The 18,172-nt window shown below is 38.0% G+C and overlaps 1 protein-coding gene across 8 annotated transcripts in view; it reads right to left on the bottom strand.

Annotated features, from left to right (window-relative positions):
* Positions 1-17,789, bottom strand: part of pax6b (paired box 6b) — a 32,637-nt gene extending 14,848 nt beyond the window's left edge. The window contains exons 1-9 of one of the 8 annotated variants that reach the window (XM_088334658.1): positions 17,594-17,787; positions 8,704-8,914; positions 6,455-6,528; positions 6,214-6,267; positions 5,793-5,816; positions 4,296-4,426; positions 4,035-4,070; positions 3,732-3,947; positions 2,348-2,513 (exon numbers count right to left, since the gene is read on the bottom strand). In XM_088334658.1, the coding sequence (XP_088190784.1) occupies positions 2,348-2,513; positions 3,732-3,947; positions 4,035-4,070; positions 4,296-4,426; positions 5,793-5,816; positions 6,214-6,226 (586 nt within the window). In that variant the 5' untranslated portion in view covers positions 6,227-6,267; positions 6,455-6,528; positions 8,704-8,914; positions 17,594-17,787. Of the gene's footprint in view, positions 1-2,347; positions 2,514-3,731; positions 3,948-4,034; positions 4,071-4,295; positions 4,427-5,792; positions 5,817-6,213; positions 6,268-6,454; positions 6,529-8,703; positions 9,015-9,126; positions 9,277-17,593 lie in introns of those variants that run through there. The other 7 variants (XM_088334653.1, XM_088334661.1, XM_088334655.1 and 4 more) reach the window with 7 other exon arrangements.
* Positions 17,790-18,172: the final 383 nt, after the last annotated feature.

The following is an 18,172-nucleotide window of genomic DNA, read 5'->3' as shown; positions in this document are numbered from 1 at the left end:
ATAATCATCATGCCGATACTGCAGATGAGGATTTGGGGTTATTTTTGCGGCTATTATCCGTGTGTTTGATCCGCCCGTCGCTTGGCAAGATGGGATTTGTTTTTTTTGCGCCAAAAAAGAGAAAATAAACGCATTCTTTAGTATCGCGATGTTTCAAGCAGTGAGGCGGAAAAGCAGCAGCACAAAAAGGGGGAAGAAAAAAAGAGAGAGAATAAAGATAGCGACGCAATTGGGGCACCTTTCAGGCGTTGAGGCCCGATCAAAACACTCTTGAGAAAAGAGAGAGTGACAATCTAAATCCTATTGAAAGGGATTTCAAAGTATTAGCTAGTTTGAAAAGGGCCTTTCTTGTACACGCGTAGCTCCCACCGCACTCGTTAATATTATTATTGTTATTATTATCATTGTCTTTATTATTGTTTCTAATTGTTATCATTATTACTGCTATTAATGTTGTTCACGTTATTATTATTATAATAATCATTATCATTGTGTTTCAGTGACATTGTTTTATGCGAACAACGATATTGATTGTAATTCATGATAATATTTCAGCCCAGGGGCAAGACAAAGGACGAAAAATTGCCTTTTTCAATAATTATTCATTATTGTATCCTTTATTTACTTATTCATTCATGTTCGTTTCGCTCATTCGTTTATTTTTTCTGATGTTATACATGTCACATTAACCTCGGAAACCATTGTTCCCTTCGCGTCGCAAAAAGGAATAGCGTTAAACGGGAAACAAAACAAAAAGGTGGCAGCAACATCATTGCCTCCTGGCAGGTGTTCATTAAGTGGAAGTAATTGGGTGACGTTGTAGACGCAGAATGATGACATCATCATTGATAAACTATGAATAAATATACAAAGCACTTTTATGTATTGCTATTGCAGCAGATTTAATTTGTTTATTTTAATTTGTTTGTTCCTATTGTGATAGTAGTTTCAATGTTTTATAATTATATAATATTATGACAATGCTACATTATTATGAGCTATATTATTATTAATAATAATATCGTTATTATTATTATTTTTTATTATTATCTTTATTATTATTATTATTATTATTATTATTATCCATCCATTATCTGCCCCACCTATTCTTAATATGTTTGCAGGAGTGCTGGAGCCCATCGCAGCTACCGCAGAATTATTATTATCATTTCTATTTTTATTATTAATATCATTATTGTTATTATTATGGTCGTTAGTTGTATGTCTGTTCACAAAAGCGTTTTATTTCATTATTATATGTATGTCATAATTAATCATATACATCAAAACTATATGAAAATACCATTTACTAGAGGAAAGATAATTGCAAGTTGCAGAGTGTTATCGTTATTATTATTATTTTTACTGAAGATTGTTGTTATCATTTTTATTGCAGTGTTGTTATTATTATTATCATTATTATTTATATCATTATTGCAAAGTGATTTATTTTAAATTCTGGATTGAAATGTCTTTATTGTCATTGATATCAACGTTGTCAAAACATTGTATGAAACGAGATAAGACATGGAACTCCAGTTTAAACGTGTAATACAAATTTTAAAGAGAAAAAGAATAAAAAACTGCCAGGATATGTAGGTGAAAATATTTAAACCGTAGTGCTTAAAACAGGCCTAAGTTAAAATTATAGTGCAATGAAAAAGAATAGTGCACCGTAACAGTAGTGCCATGAAAAGAAGTGCAATAACAAAGCCTCGACAAAAATATCCAAATAAGTCACAAGGTATATATTTTCACAATTCTGTGCAATAATAATATTTAGCAACAACAAAAAAATATATATCCAACAAAACAAGCGGCAACAAGACTTATAAGATTTCATATGCATTTAAATTATAATAATGATAATGGCGATAATGAATTGTGTTTAATGTGATCGTTTCCGCTTTGGTGCTCGTTAATAGCCCCTACCATGTATCCAAATGACGCTCAAACAATTAAGCAAATGATTATTTGCTGCGCCTCACTTGCGCCATTTCCGTTTTTCACCCAACTAGAATCTATAGAAGGCAGTTTCATTTTGCGTTGCATTTGAAGGCCGAGCGGCCTTCTCTTGCGCCTCTGCGCTGGTCACCAAAAACAGAAGGAGGAGGGTAAGCAGACAGAGACAAGGCGAGACAAAAGCTTCTGCTAATGAGCAATTACACGTTGCGTGGAGGAGGTTTTTTTTTCCCATCAGCCTTCATTGCGTGTGGATGGAAACATTCCTTTGTGCACGCACGCCTTAGCGCTGTCACGCACGTCCACACCGGGGACAGTGGAGGCATTGAAGCCACCTATGCGCACGCACGCTCGGCCTTCATTGTTCGATATGATAATGGCTCACCTGGATTCGGCTGGCCCGGTACTGACGTTCCGGGGTACCAACCGGGCCGGGTCCCCCAACTTCCTGTCTGACCGTTGAGCATCCTCAGCTTGTCATACATGCCATCTGCGCCCATCTGTTGCTTCTCACTCGCCAGGTTGCGCAGGACTCGATTTATCGATGACACCTGGGAAAAAAAAGTGGAGATGGTGAGGGCGAAGTGCACGTACAGCGTGCGCAAAGGCGCGATAAAGATGAACGCTAACTGGCTGAGGAATGCGCGCACAGGCGCAACCAGTAAGGCGGAGAAGAGTAATCTTTATTGTTGTTTTCAATTATTGTTTTTATTGTTATTATTGTCATTGCTATTAATAATAATTAATCTAGCAGCCTAGTCATGCAGGCGCACCAGGTTGTGCAAGACTTGTTTTATAAATGATACCTGGAAAAAAGGGGGGAGGGGTTTATGTGCGCGTACAGCGTGCGTAAAAGCGCAATGGAGAGGAACGCTAATTGGCTGACGTGTCAAGGCGCACTGCACAACAAAAGACATCAAGTTGAGCTAATTCAAACTATACAGACGGCCTCAATATTTGGTCCTGCCTTCTTGAATAACACCAGAAAGCATTTTTACGCGCATTTTTTTAACCTTAAGAAATCTATGGTGTGCAATTTTTGGTAGTAATAGGATTTGAACCTATGTCACGGCAGTGAGAGCGCCGTATACCTACCAGCGAAGTACCAGTGATGTAGAGGATATACAAAAATGGGCTGGGTTTTATCTCATCGTCAGACTTTCTTTAGCCACCGTACTAGAGACAAATCTTATTTTTTTGTGCATTTCACATGTTACAATGCATAGAATAGAATAGAATAGAATAGAATAGAATAAATAGAATAGAATAGAATATAATTTGTGAAAAACACAACAAGATTAATTGTTGACTCTTGTACCGTGACTAAAACTAGAGTGATATTAAATAAAATTGACTGCCTTTTCAGAAGTCATTTATACCACTTGCAGTCCAGTGTTCTGACAATTAAGTTGTTTTAGGACCTGTTAAGAATGTGCACGTCTACAGAAGGTTTTTGTTACGCATGCATGGACCTTTCTTCAATGAAAAACCTGAAGTGGTATTTGTTTATTATTTATTTCGTACATAGTGTTATTATTTATTTTCTGACTTGAGTTCTGTGAAGAAACCAGAGAGGATTATTTGGCTATCATTTATATCATTAATTGGGTTATTATTTATCATCGGACTTTTATTTTGTGAAGAACCCAGAAACTGACCAGGCCCCTCGTCACAGAAAGGAAAAGTCATGTGGCCCTCCCAGGAAAGAAAGTGTGGGGATCCCTGAGCTGTTGTGTCATGCATGCACACGTGCGCGGAGGGGGGCTTACACTGGGTATGTTGTCGTTGGTGCAGATGCCCTCCGATAAAAGCCGGTCCCGGATCTCCCAGGCGAAGATGGACGGACACTCCCGCTTGTACTGCGCGATCTTGGCGACCACTTCCGGCGTGGCGACGCGAGGCTTGCTGCCACCGATGGCCCGCGGTCTTATGGAGCCCGTCTCATAGTAGCGACCCAGGATTTTGCTCACGCAGCCGTTGGACACCTGGATGGAGACCAAAAGACACAATTGACATCCATTATTTAGGACTATCCGGCGAATGTTTTGTGTGGGCGTTCAAGCCATTATCACCTTTTCACTGTCCACCACTTGGACTTCATCATGGGTCTATAAACACAGAAAATATGCCTTGAATGGTACATTAGGCATTTTCTACAGGTTTTTTTTTCTTTAGCAGGCATGTCTATTTCTATTTTTTTCTCGTCTTTTCTCCACTGTCCAAAAGTGTGCACACTGTTTGTGTGCAAGCTGCCCCGATGCTATAAAACGGGATTTCAAGTAATATGAAAGGAAAAGTAATTAAAAGACATCAAATAAGAAGGAATTTCCCACCTGGAGTATCCGGGAGATGTCGCAGGGTCGAGCTCCGCTGTGGGCGAGTTCGACAATTTTCTGCCTGGTAGAGTCTGGCAGCGGTCTGCCGTTCACGAAGACGCCACCGAGCTGGTTGACGCCGCTGTGACCTGAATGGGCACAGGAAAGGACAATCACCTTAGAAAAATAAAATTAACATGGCTTTCTAATTAAAAGGACTGCAAATTGCAATGCACTATAGCGTCGATATAGTGCGTAATTCAGCCTTTAAAAGAAACATGCAGGTGTTGACCTGGCCTGACCCGGATAAAAAATAAATAAATCTTGAAATGTAAAAATCCCGAACATGCAAAAACAACTATAATGAACGCTTTATAGGAAGGTCAAATGCCTGTGGAGCCCGCGCCAACCTGCAGCCAGAAGCGAACGTTGACTCCCGCGAGTGTGCGCCCCGCGCTGCGTGTCCGCGCCCTGCACTGCCCGCCGCTACATTGACTCTCCGCGCCAGGGCTCCTTAGCAATAAATAAGCTCCAAATATAGACGAGGTGGAGGGGGAGGTGGGAGAAGTGGCGAATATGATGAGCTTGGCTGACATTTGTCTTGAAAATAAAGCTCGCCGCACGTCAAGTTTGAGCTTAATTTCTGGGAATGGGCGGAAGTCGCCTCGGATCATGCGCGCCGAGGCTAATTGAAAAGATCAGTTGGAGCACTTTGTGGCAGCCACGTCACTTTGTGACACGGCTTTCCACGTTGCAAAATCGCATCGTCACGACAAATAGTAGCACGATAAAAACGAGCCTTTCTGTCTGCATTTGGATATTGCTCAGCCCCAATTGGACGTTACTCGTTTACCCTCGGAGGGAGGTGGGGGTGGTTTTAAGGTTGCCTTGGGGAAAGGGGGGGCGGGGTCACACAATCGAGGGCGCGCATGGATTCTTAACATATTAAAAGTGACATGTAGTGTTTTCACTCCTCCTCCCTCCCCCTTCTGCTCATCCCTGTTTGTATTTGACAACAAATGCGCACGGCAGCCATGTTGGCGCGCTTTGGATCAAAAGAATGTGATTTATGCTAAATCCACTATCATCCGTCCTGATTGTTGCTAATTCCGGGATTAGGGTAGAATTAATAGACTTGTTATGTCATATTTCACATAAATCACCCCCTAAAAGAGAGCAGATCGATAAAAGCTGTCAGACTCTTAATCAAAGGGCTCAATTCCCTCAAGTGCCCGCCGGGCGCTGATTACGCGCCTTGTAGTCTATTGCGGCGAAGCATATGGTGTCATTTGGACGCACCCAGGAGTTATTTAGGCACAAAAGAGCACCAAGGCCCGTGCTGCGACCTCTGGACAACCCGTGGGCCCGCAAAAGACCCCCCTCGCGGATGAGATCACGCGCCAAAGCCATTTAGGGCCGTGCGTAAAAACGAGCGCACCCTCACAACCCCAACACATTACAGCACAGACACCGGAGCATATGGAGAATGTAATGGAATAAAGGTATAGCACACACCTTCGTCACAGATGTCATACACCTCTTGTCCAGCAGCAAGAGAGAAAACGGTCATGTTTAACGTTTATGGGTCGTTTGGGTGGCACCAGGAATTAAGACAGCAGTCAACGCGCAGCTTAAATAATGCACGACTTCCAGTTTGGCCACGTGTGTGTGTTGGGTGTCGTGTCTGTCAGATGCGATCATTTGCATAAATACACAATTTTTCCTGATTTTGATTAGAAATACAACCCCGGCCCCCTTCCCTAATTATTGATAAACAATTCAAAAGCAACGAATAATTATTATAGACAGCATGAAATGGTGTGTGACAGTAATGTCAATCATGCATTAACATTCCCTCTTCTTCTCTCATATTTTCAGAGTCATGCAAACAGCGGAATTATTAAAAAAAAACCAAGAAATAGGAATCCAAACTTACTGTTCTGCATCATTGAAGCAACGCCAGACTCCCACGTGGCTTGATTGTGGTACTCTGTGCATCACATGGAAAATAGGAAAATCCATTTAACGTAACATTTAAGAATAGTAAACACGTATACATTGAAACCTTTTATTTTTTCACCACGTTCCTTATTTATTTATTTGTTTACTAATTGCTTCATTCAATTTAGCATCTTCGATTCGTGTTGCGTGTTTGTATTTCCGGATTTTAAACTTGCCTGAAAGCAGAGTTGACTGTCCACTGTATTACAATTTAGTCAACCATCTGCCGTTTTCACTATTTAATGCCTCCCTAGGACAGAGCAAAACAGGACATTAGCACTGATGTACTCAAATTCAGCCTCATTTCCTTTTTGATAAGAGCCAAACTCTCTTCCTCCCCGGTCACACGAAAGATTCAAACGTAACATTTGATCGTTGTGCATAAATAATATTTCAAGCTTAAAAACAAACTGATTGTTACCCTAAAGGCCTTGAAGTCCATACACTTTAGCCTTTTTTTTCTTTCTTTCTTACTTCTTTCAATTTGCAGTGACAGTGCTGGAAAATAAAACACTGAGAGGTGGTGGTGGGGGTTGTCCAGGCCTCAACAATATATCCCCACGCCCCCTCTTCTAGCCCGGCCTGGGCCGCCACAAACACGCTCAACTTCCCAACTAAACACACCAACAAGTTCACATTAATACAAAGAGCCGGAGGCACGCATTGCCCAAAACCCCCCACCCTCCATCCTATTCACTCACATACACATTCTCTCACACACATGCGACCGTGACCCCGGTGCAGCCACAGTTTGAATGCTGTTTTTGTTTCCTTTTTTTCTAAAAAAAAAAAAAAAGTTGTAAACAGAAACAGAATTATTTCTCTCTGTTCAATATTTGGTGGCGGTTGTAAAGCGCGTCCACATACACAAGAGCGCAGTAGGGCGCTCAATTTGGGGGAAGACGAATGCGTTAGAAGGGGCTTTTCAGTTGAAGTCGGTTGGGCGGGTGTGTGGGGGGCCAAAAAGAAAGGGTTTCAATGATTGAGATGGGGGACAATTTTTTTCAGGAATAAGATGGATGAATCCCCTTGCTCTGATTTAAAATTCCTTCACACACGTCAACACAATCGAATTACTGGACAAGAACAAATATAAAAACGCTTGTTTTGACTTTTAAATATTCTACGTATACAGTCCAACTTAGAAGGCACATGTGTTTTAGTAAATCATTTATTAAAAGTCAAAGTCTTAAACGTCGCCGAGGTTAACTGTATCATATGATCTGCATTTATTTTGCTTCTCTAATCCGAAAAAGCGATCTGTTAATTCAATATGCTTATTCTGACACATTCGCACTCACTCACGGACCACGCTTGTTGCGAAGTGTGACACACACATTATTTTGAAGAGCAGGTGCCTCCCGTGTAAATAACCGAAAAATAAAATATTTTACTTTTATTTAATTTATTTTGTAATGTATTTTTTAACTTACTTTAATTACTTCATTAGTATTTTAAACAATTCACGATTGCTTTTAATCAGTATTTATTTTGGTAATATAGAATAAAAAATTGCCTAATTTCCACAGCACAACGCACTTTCTACTCGGCCGCCCCTTGATTTATACATATACAACACAGAATATGTTTGTAGAGAATTTTCCTTTATGTATGTAAATATTTGGTTTTATCCCGTTTAAACTTTTTTACAAACACTGTACAACGGGGTTCCCAAAAATATTTGGAATTTTAAGTTAATGACAATAAAGACACACTAGGATTTAATTGCTTTGCCAAAGTGTGTATTTTTTGTTTTTCTAATTACAATAAAATGTTCCTACAATTGTAAGTATAATTAAAACAAAACATTCAGTGTTTGTTGGAACTCACCTGACTTACGGAATTCTGCCACCCTCTTTATCTTCCAATCTGAGCTCAAAACCTTTTCAGACTGGATTATTTATCATAAACGGCCTCAAATTATCACCCTTTTAACTGTATTTTGTTTTATTTGTTGTATTTATTTTTATTTCTACTTTTATTGATATCATTATCTTATATTAGTGTACAGCGACCTTGGATGTTCTGAAATAGAAAAAATTATATTAATATAATTTTATTTTATTTATTTATTTCATTATTATTATTATTATTATTATCATTATTATCATAAAAGCGGGCTTTGGCTCTTTTTAAGAAGATTCTTGGCTGAGTGGTTGGCATGAATCAATCCGACGTCTTTTCTCAACGGGTCATTGCACACAATATTTCACTATGATCACTTGCTAGCCCCAACGTGACTTGTTCTTAACTTCCTTCGAAAAACGGCCCAATATTTTTTTTAAGTGATATCTGTTAACGTTTTGTTTTGATAAAAATAGGACATCTGCAAAGTTACTAAATGAATCAAATTCCCATTTATCAACACTTTTTTAGAAATAAAAATAAACACATTCACAGAAAGGAGTTCAATAATTTCTCTCACCTTTTTGCGGCATCCTGTCGCCGTCCAAACCAAACTATGCAGCCTGTTTGTCCACGGCCCGCACAGAGAAAGTAAAAAAAACACCCACGATGATGACCGGTCTTCTCTCGTGAGAGTGAAGGGGGCGAAGAGGGTCGGGTGGGGAAAAAAAGAAATTAGTTTCCAAAAAGGGAGCCGGGAGAGGAGAAGTAGACGGAGGGGATGGATCTCCCTGTGAATTGAGACAGAGATTGACAGTGAACTCAGATGTCACAACGCAGCCAGTTTGGCGTGGATGTGCGCTGGCGTGGGAGAGAGCAAATGAGAGAGTGGGCAAGAAAGAGAGTGGGGAGAGAGCGAAAGAGCGAGAGAGAAAGAGAGAGAGCTAGAGAGAGGGAGAGAAAGAGTCGGAGGAGGTGGGGGTAAGAGAAAGAATGAACACACCTATGTCGATTGGAGAAGGGGGAGCAAGTGTATAAATGTATTTGCTCCTTCCTCCTGCTCTGTCGCTCTTCACTGGCCCATTAGCGCGACCCGACCTCTGTCATCATCATCAGCCCCATAAACAGCCAATATACCCCCACTTCTGCCACAGCCAAAAGCGGGAAACTGGGCCGAGTCACAGCAGAGAAAAAAGGGGGTGGAATGGGTGGCGGGTGTTCTATGCCCCATTCCATCCCCACCCTCCTCTCTTTGCCCACACTCCCTCAACTTCCCCAAACCGCTCTCCAGTCAGACCTGAGCATGCAAATTGGACGATGCGTCCGCTTGCTGGAATATTGGGAAATCAAATGGGACATTTCTAAGAGGGAATGCACAAATCCACGCAAAGATCCACATAATCTTGTCCGAGAAACATTAAAGGGGGCAGTGTGTAATATTTTACCATTAAATGTCACTATATCGCAGAAGTGAGCAAGTATTTAGAGTCGTAGGCCGCATTGAGTTTAAAAAGGGCCCAAATTGTATTATTTAATAACTTGTTTATAAGTGTTTTTTTTTCCATACAAAGCAAAATATTGCTTTAGTATGTAGCCCAATACTAGCCAAACTGAGCATAGATATCAAACATATGATCGTAAATGTTGTGTATTTTGAATAGAATAGAATAGAATAGAATAGAATAGAATAGAATAGAATAGAATAGAATAGAATAGAATAGAATAGAATAGAATAGAATAGAATCGTCTATTTGTCAGTGCCAACGTGGTGTAACATTGTATTCAACGATATTAGACATTGCACTCCACTGTAAACATGTTTCAATTACAGGAAAAAGGGAACTTTATCGTTCTAGTTTAGTAATTCGAGACAGTGCTGTTCATTATAATTCACTATAGTTTATACAGCAGTTATACCATTTTGTAAAGTAAGCTATAATTTTCTTTTATCTTTTTTAATCCACATTATAGTCAATATCCTTGTTTTGATCGAATATTCCCTGGACTAGGTCAAGGAATTCCATTAAGTAAAAGAAATACAAATTTCTCGGCCTATGATTTTTTTGTCATTAAAAATTAACATTGGGATGGTAGTTCGTGTATTTTTTGCCTAAAATTCAGATCAGTTTTTTTAATTTGTATTACTGAACGAAAGTTTAACCGTCCCCTTAACACTTCCGTTGTCTTTGGGTCAAAACGACCCGCCACAGTGTTGTTCCAAAATTCCCAGATATTATAAATGTTTTACTCTAAATTGTACGACGTTTCATAGATTGGACCTCTATGGGAAGCTCTATGGGAAAGTTTAATGATGTCCTTTGAAATGAGGATGAAGGAGGGTTAAGAAAAATATATAAGATGAAATATTTGTACCGCTTGAAGACTTTGGTGCGGTGCATTTACGTGACAAAAAGAATAGTCTCTGTGTATAAACTACATCCACCACGTGCTTTTGTTGACTCTTTTGGGTCTCACCCCCAACTCCAACCCCCCCAACTGTCAACAAGAGGACCCGTGCGTAAAGAGCGCAGCCTTTAGGCAAGCTCTGCTGCTTTTTATGGACGCATGCTTGCGTTTGCGCGCAGCAAAAGGCCGACGTCACTCCAGCCCGGCAAATAGCACGCGTAAATAAAAGTGGAGCAAATGGGTGTGTAGCCATGGCCACACGCTCCCCGATGATAGAACGGTGACAGGGTGAAAGGCGCCCTTATTAGGGTACACCTCATCGCACCCCAAAAGCAACCCCTCTGCGTCTAAAATGGCGGATGGGGGGCGGGAGTGGACCCTAAAAAGAAAACTCGCGTATGCAGGGGGAAAAAGGGGGTGCGTGCACGCAGGAGGGGGAAGGGAGAACATATTTGAGAAAGGGGAGCAAAATGAGGTTCTGGGTGCGGGGGGATATGATGAGATGAAGTCATGGCGTTCTACACTTGACTTTCTTTGACATGTGAAAAAGTGGGAGAAGTCACAGCTCATCAATAAAACACTTTGGGAGTGAAAGAGGGTTCCCTAACAACCATCACATTCCCGGACTGCATGCGGACGCTTGAATGAGGGGATAGGGGGAGAGACTGAGTTGAGAGAGAGAGAGAGAGAGAGAGACTGAGTTGAGAGAGAGAGAGAGAGAGAGAGAGAGAGAGAGAGAGAGAGAGAGAGAGAGAGAGAGAGAGAGAGAGAGAGAGATTCCTGTCTTTTAGAAAGGGGCCCTCAGTGGGCTGGCGAGATAATGAGGCGAGAGGAGCGGCTCCAAACTGTCAGTGCGAGGGTCCCGCAGCGAGGAACAACACTTTTGGCCAATTCTCTTTCATCAAACAAGCCGTAAACTAAACGAACACATTGATGGTGCTTTTTTTTAAGCCTTTGCTGCCTTGTTTCTCTTCACTTAGACTGGTGGCTCAAGACTATAGGCCGAGGGTCAGGAACCCGCAGCTCTAGAGCCGCATGTGGCTCTTTAGCACCACCCTAGTGGCTGAGCTCTATCAAAAATACTTGGGAACTGAAAAAGAAGAGGGAGAAAAATACAGTGTGCTTGTCGTCGTTTTGCTAAATTGCAGATTTCGATCAGGCATTGTTATCTGTATTCCGATTAGCTAAACAGAGATAGATGTTTTCTATCACACAAAAAAGTTGGACTTTCAACCCGCTAAACTTGATCTGGAGCCACATGCAGGTCTCTGGCGCTCCCTTGTGGCTCCCTGGCAGTTTTTCAAACATGTTTGATAATGGAAAAACATTTGGTTTCTCTAGAAGAGAAACGGAAAGTAAAAGCAGTCCACATGATGGCGGCAAAGTATCATGTAAAGCAAAGTGGATTTGGTTTTGCAATAAAACGGTGAGATAGTTTTTATAATTATAATGAGACGATACAAAAGTTCTTGACTTATATTTAATTGATTGAATAAATGTTTGGGAACGAATTTCTGTGTAGATTTTTAAATCTCGATCCTGTAGGAGGACACAGACAAAACAAACATTTTTAATGTTTTTTTCAAAGTATGAATGCCCTTTAAATCGTATAAAAAGCTTTGTCTTGCTGCTCCAGATTTTTTTTTTTTTTATATTTGTTGTTTTAGTATGTTATGGCTCCTTCGATATTTGGGTTGCCAACCCCTGCTATAGACCCATGTAGATTATATCAATTGACCCTACCCTCTTTCCAACACCTCTACAACCACGTACAAAACACGTACAGAATTCACAGCTTCAAAATCGCCTGGAAATAAAACAACGCTTCACCGAAAGCTTTCTAAAATCGGATGTTGAAATGTTGAACTTTAGAGACTTGCCTGTAACGTTATCAGTACCGATTCAACGCCGGTGGTGGATACAATTGCCCTCTAGTGGACATTTTTCAAACAGAAAGTAAAAATGAAAAATAAAGAAAACAAATAATTACATGAGGAGCATATATTTATTCAGGTAGTGTTTGAATGTTACTTTTTAAGTGTTAGTTTAAAGGTGGTTATTTTAACAGTACCTTTCTGAATATTTTACAAGTAATAGATTAACACTGCCTATTTTAGACTACATGTTCACGGAACTTGTGGTACGAGTTGAATTTACAACTGTTCGTTTTAAGCTACTTAGTAACATGTAACTTAAACGTTTATTTTATGTTATCAGTAATAATAGTGTTAATTTAACACTTAAAGAGTAAACTTTGATCATCACTTCAGTAAATACACGGTCCTTATTTACATAGTGTTACATTAATATTGGTTATTTTACCGTGCAACATAAATAAATAAATAAATAAATAAATAAATAAATAAATAAATAAATAAATAAATAAATAAATAAATAAATAAATAAATAAATAAACAAATAAATAAAATGTGGCCCAATGAGAACTTTTGCAAAAGAAGATTAAGTCAAATAACTGGAGCAGGTACGATAATTTAAAAAAAGACAAATAGTGCGGTTACTATATTACAGTGAAATCAGCAATATCAATTGATTTCAGTTCAAACAAATTTCTAAAAATAAAAATGTATAGACATGAAAAAAAAAATTCTTGTTGTGCAATGTGTAATTAATTGAACGTGATTTGTAATTATCCATAGACTCATTAAGGGTTGATAGGCATGGTTGATTAAATGTAGCAGGCGTTTGGGGAAAGTGGGGAACAGACTATTCCAAATCCATACTAGGGAGCGTGCTTGGCATCGTCCCATTTAAAAACGGGAATTTGAAATGTGAAATCGAAAAAGTAAAAAAAGAAAATGACCTGGCCACGCTTTCAATGAGACATAACTCCAACCTTAACCCCAGTAAACACACATTGATTAATCTTCTATTTTTGTTCACAGATTCACGAAAACAAAGCTTATCAAACAATTTACCAGATACCATTCTCAGGAATCTTCGTTTTAAGCTTGCCTCAAACGCTTCAGGTTGGAATACAAATCGCCTAATCCAAATGGGATCAATCAAATTCCCTACCTTCCTCGAATGCATCATAGAACTCATGAAAGAAATGTCAGGTATTGGTATACTTCATGTAATAAGCAACAATTTAACAATATGCTGTATATGTCGTTAGTACAATTGCAGTGCATCTAAATATGAGAAATACCTGCACCATTACCATATGAGCACAGTTGGATGAGCTGCGTATGATTTTCACCTTATGAAATGAGAGTAGTTGCGATAAAGTTGCTAATAGATCAGGAATGGGCAAACTACGGCCATCTGTCCCCTTTTACATCCAGCCATCCAAACGAAAATGGTCAAAACATAAAGACAATATATACAATGGTAAATGACGCACTAATAATAAACATGTTTTTTTTGTGTGTCTACAACACAAAAATACCACAGAAAAAAACTACAAAAAATACGAAAGAATTACTGCAAAAGTAAATATCTAATTTAGTCACTAAGAACAGGGACCTAATCAAATTTTGATTTCATTCATAAAAGAAAAACATACCAAAGACATAGTACAAAAATAATACTACAGTAGTATCATACAAAAATACTACTACTGAATGTTAACATACAATACAGTAATATTACCAAAACAATAAAATATACTACAAAATACTACTATGGAAATACTAAAAAATGCTAAAGAAATACTACAAAAATATTACTATGGAAATACTTCTAAAATACTTCTACATAAATACAAAAAATAAACCACTATAGGAATACTACTACCGCTAAAATATTACGACAGAAGTACTAGAAAATACTACTGTATGAATACTACAAAATAATACTATGGAAATACTTCCAAAAGTATTTCTGTAACAATAGAACAAAAAATCTTCCACACTGTTATTTTAATACAAAAATACTACTTGAGAAATATTACAACAGAAACACTACAAAAATATTACCCCAGAAATATTACAACAGATTTACAACAAAAATACAACTAAAGTGATGCTACAAAAATACGACTATATACTGCAAAAACTCTATAGGAGTACTACAGAACATACTACAAAAGTACTACTATGGAAATAGTGAAAAAATACCAGATAAATACTACAAAATATTACAATGGAAATACTACAAAAGTACTCCTGCAGAAATATTACAAAACTACTACAAAAGTACAACTACAGAATTGCTACGCGTAGTCCTACAAAAAATACTACAGAAATATTGTCAACATCTGATTGCAGGAATACTACCAAAAATAACTAGAAAAATAACGACAGTAATACTAAAATTAGTAAATATCAAATGTAGTGCTTAAAACAAGGACCTTATTTACTATTATTTATTACTAAGTGTGAGTGTTGTGATAAAACTAATATATTTATAAAAAAACATAAAGAAACATAACATGTGGATGTCTGCATGTATATTTATTCATGAATGGAAAAAAATGGATAGGTCTCCTGGATTGGACCCTTGGTCAAATTTCTGAACCCACTGCGGCCCACAACTCCAAACACTTGCACTAGATGCAACACGTGCACCTTCAACGCTCCCTGCAAGTGCTATATTTGCTAAATTTGCATGAGATCTTTTGACGTCATGCACGACAATGGCGGTCTGCCTGTGCGGCGCAAAAGTGTTATTGCGGCTCACTGGTCACATGCTGCAGCTGTCAAAAAACTCATCCATCTATTAACCTGACAAAGACGCACGCGCAATCCCCACATCAGCGCGTCGAGTAGTTTTCTTTGGAAACAATAGTTGATCTTATTGATTTCTCCTGGTTAAGCTGCAAATCCGCCCCAGCGGCTAATTCTTTGTCTCTTCTTGCATGCCAAAAGGGCCGCAGTGGGAGTGTAATATTTCCTACATGTACTGAAGTAAAGTGAGGAGTGGGGGCGGGGGGTTGCATGGGGTAGTTGCTGTTGTTGGGAAAGCAATTAGCCCAATTCGGATTAGCAGTAACTAATGTCAGGCCACAAAAAGAAAGCTTAATCTAGGCGCTATTTCCCCCCCACGGGCAATGTGCTTTTTGAGCCTCCATCTGGAAAGTTACACATAGAAAACACACTAGGTTCGAGTGAAAAAACAAACAAAAGATAGTTTAAAAAACAGCGTTGATTTACAATCGAAGATATGGACCATATGGTCACCAAAATAGAGTTAAAAGTTTACTCTTTAATTAAATTGATGCAATCACTGATCGAAGTGTCTTTGGGCAAGACAGTGAACCCCAAAGCCCCCCGATAATGCCTGCATGGTTGACTCTGCTCTGGGCGTGTGGGTGTATTTGAATGGGTAAGTGTGAAGTACATTGTGGAGCGCTTTGAGAGGTCTTCAGTGATTTGAAAAGCACTACTTAGTGGAGATTACATTACCTTAAAAACTGTCCAGTTACAATAGCTGTATTTTTGTATAATTCTGTCGTAAGACTTCTGTGGTAGCATTTTTAAGTATTTCTGTAGAAGTGTTTTCAAGAATTTCCATAGTAGCAATTTTGTAGTATTTTTCTTCCAATACCACAGTAGTAAATTGTCGTAGTCCCATACTGGTATTTTTGTAGCATTTTTTACAGTTTTCCAGATTAGAATGTTTGTAGTACATTGTTAATATTTTTGTACTATTGTTGTATTTGTATTTATGTGGTATTTCCGTCGTACTATTCCGTATTACTATATTTGTATTATCATAATTCTGCAGTGGTATTTTCTTAGTATTACTGTAGAAGTGTTTTGAATTATTCATTTGGTAGTATTAAAGTATTTCAATAGTATGTTGTGGTATATTTTGTCTTGGGCATATTTGAAGTCCCCATATCTCCTTAAATTATATTAATATAAAAGTTGTGTAATATTAAAGTTAATAACGTGATTTTTTTGAAAGGATATTGGTTTTTGTATTTCTTTTCAAACCCATTAATGGCGTTCACTCGACCAGAAAATGTGTTTTGTGTACTCGATTTTGCAAAATCTGGTTTGATGTGTGTCGTGTGACCAAAGGACTCACATTAAACATATTTAAATATTCCATGGTAACAGTAAGACTACACGCTTTCTGATTTATCAAAATGTTACCAAGACTTTTGGAACACACTGAATATAATAATGGAAGTGCAATTTATTACGAAAATAAATAATAACACATCTGTTGCCTTCTTAAAAAAAGAAAAACAGTTCACGATGTTTTATTATCTGCAGTTTACGCCATGAATAATATAATTAACCAATAAATACTATATGATAAATTTACCAGGACCACCTTAAATGCCGTGTTCAATGAGTGTGTGTTTCCCACAATGGCCTGTCAATCACTGCATTGTTACATTTTGCGAATTCTGTGGGGACATCTGCCCGCTAACAAGGACTAATTAGCTTTTTAGAGTCAACAATTCTTGTCGATTTGGTTTGAAGGCCGGATATATATATATATATATATATATATATATATATATATATATATATATATATATATATATATATATATATATATATATATATATATATATACATATATATATATATATATATATATATATACATATATATATATATATATACATATATATATATATATATATATATATATATATATATATATATATATATATATATATATATATATATATATATATATATATATATATATATATATATATATATATATATATATATATGTGTGTGTAGATAATTTTTATTATCGGCCTGTCAGGTGTGATAGAGGAAAACGCTGAACTCTTACATGTACAGTGGTTGGTAAAAATCAAGTTATATATATATATATATATATATATATATATATATATATATATATATATATATATATATATATATATATATATATATATATATATATATATATATATATATATATATATATATATATATATATATATTTTATATATACATACACATTGTTGCAATTCAAGGGTCTGCATACAGGAGGGATTTGCACAAAGTGACTTGGTTAATTATGCATTTAAAAACTAACTTGATTGCTTAGAAATAAAAAATAAAACATTTGGCAGTTAAAAAGAGAGAAAGAGAAAAAATGCCATTTGAAAGTAAGATCAAACTTACCTGATGACAATCAACACAAATGGTTGCTCGCGTTATCCTTTCCTTGAAAAGTCGTTGCTACTTTTTCCACGCTGCGGGGCTGTTTGACTCGCGTGGAACTTCGATTGAACGAAAGGTGCAGCTTTAGATCCGTAGCCGAGTGGAAATGTCAATGAGAGTGAGTGAGTGGAGACCAAAAATGTGCGCTTCTTGTGAGCTGCAACTTTCTCGTCAGCGTCAGTTCGAGCTTGCATGTGATTGGCTGCAGCGACACGGCTACGTTGCGGCTCACTGCCGCGTGTGGGGAATGGGGAAGTGCACTACGAGGTAAAGCTTGGCCCGTGGGTGGACCAGAATCACTCGGATCCGGTTGGTAATTTCAAACTTGACGTTGTCATAGCAACCGAGACGAGTTTCCAGCCAACAACAGGGCAATAACAAGGATGTGAGGTCTGTGTGCGGTGTAGGGTGTGTTTATACTGACAAGGATCTGATTCTTCATAGAGCTTCACATAGAGGCCGCGATATCAATTGGATTATTCATTTGGATTTGACTGTGTACTGTTGAACTTTGAGAAACCAGAGTGTGCTTGTAGCACA

This window comes from Urocampus carinirostris, chromosome 4, assembly GCF_059441175.1.
Source record: "Urocampus carinirostris isolate Australia breed hairy pipefish chromosome 4, RoL_Ucar_1.0, whole genome shotgun sequence".
Taxonomy (NCBI): domain Eukaryota; kingdom Metazoa; phylum Chordata; class Actinopteri; order Syngnathiformes; family Syngnathidae; genus Urocampus; species Urocampus carinirostris.
The sequence above is the reverse complement of the archived record's forward strand: the minus strand, read 5'-3'. Positions and strand labels throughout refer to the sequence as shown.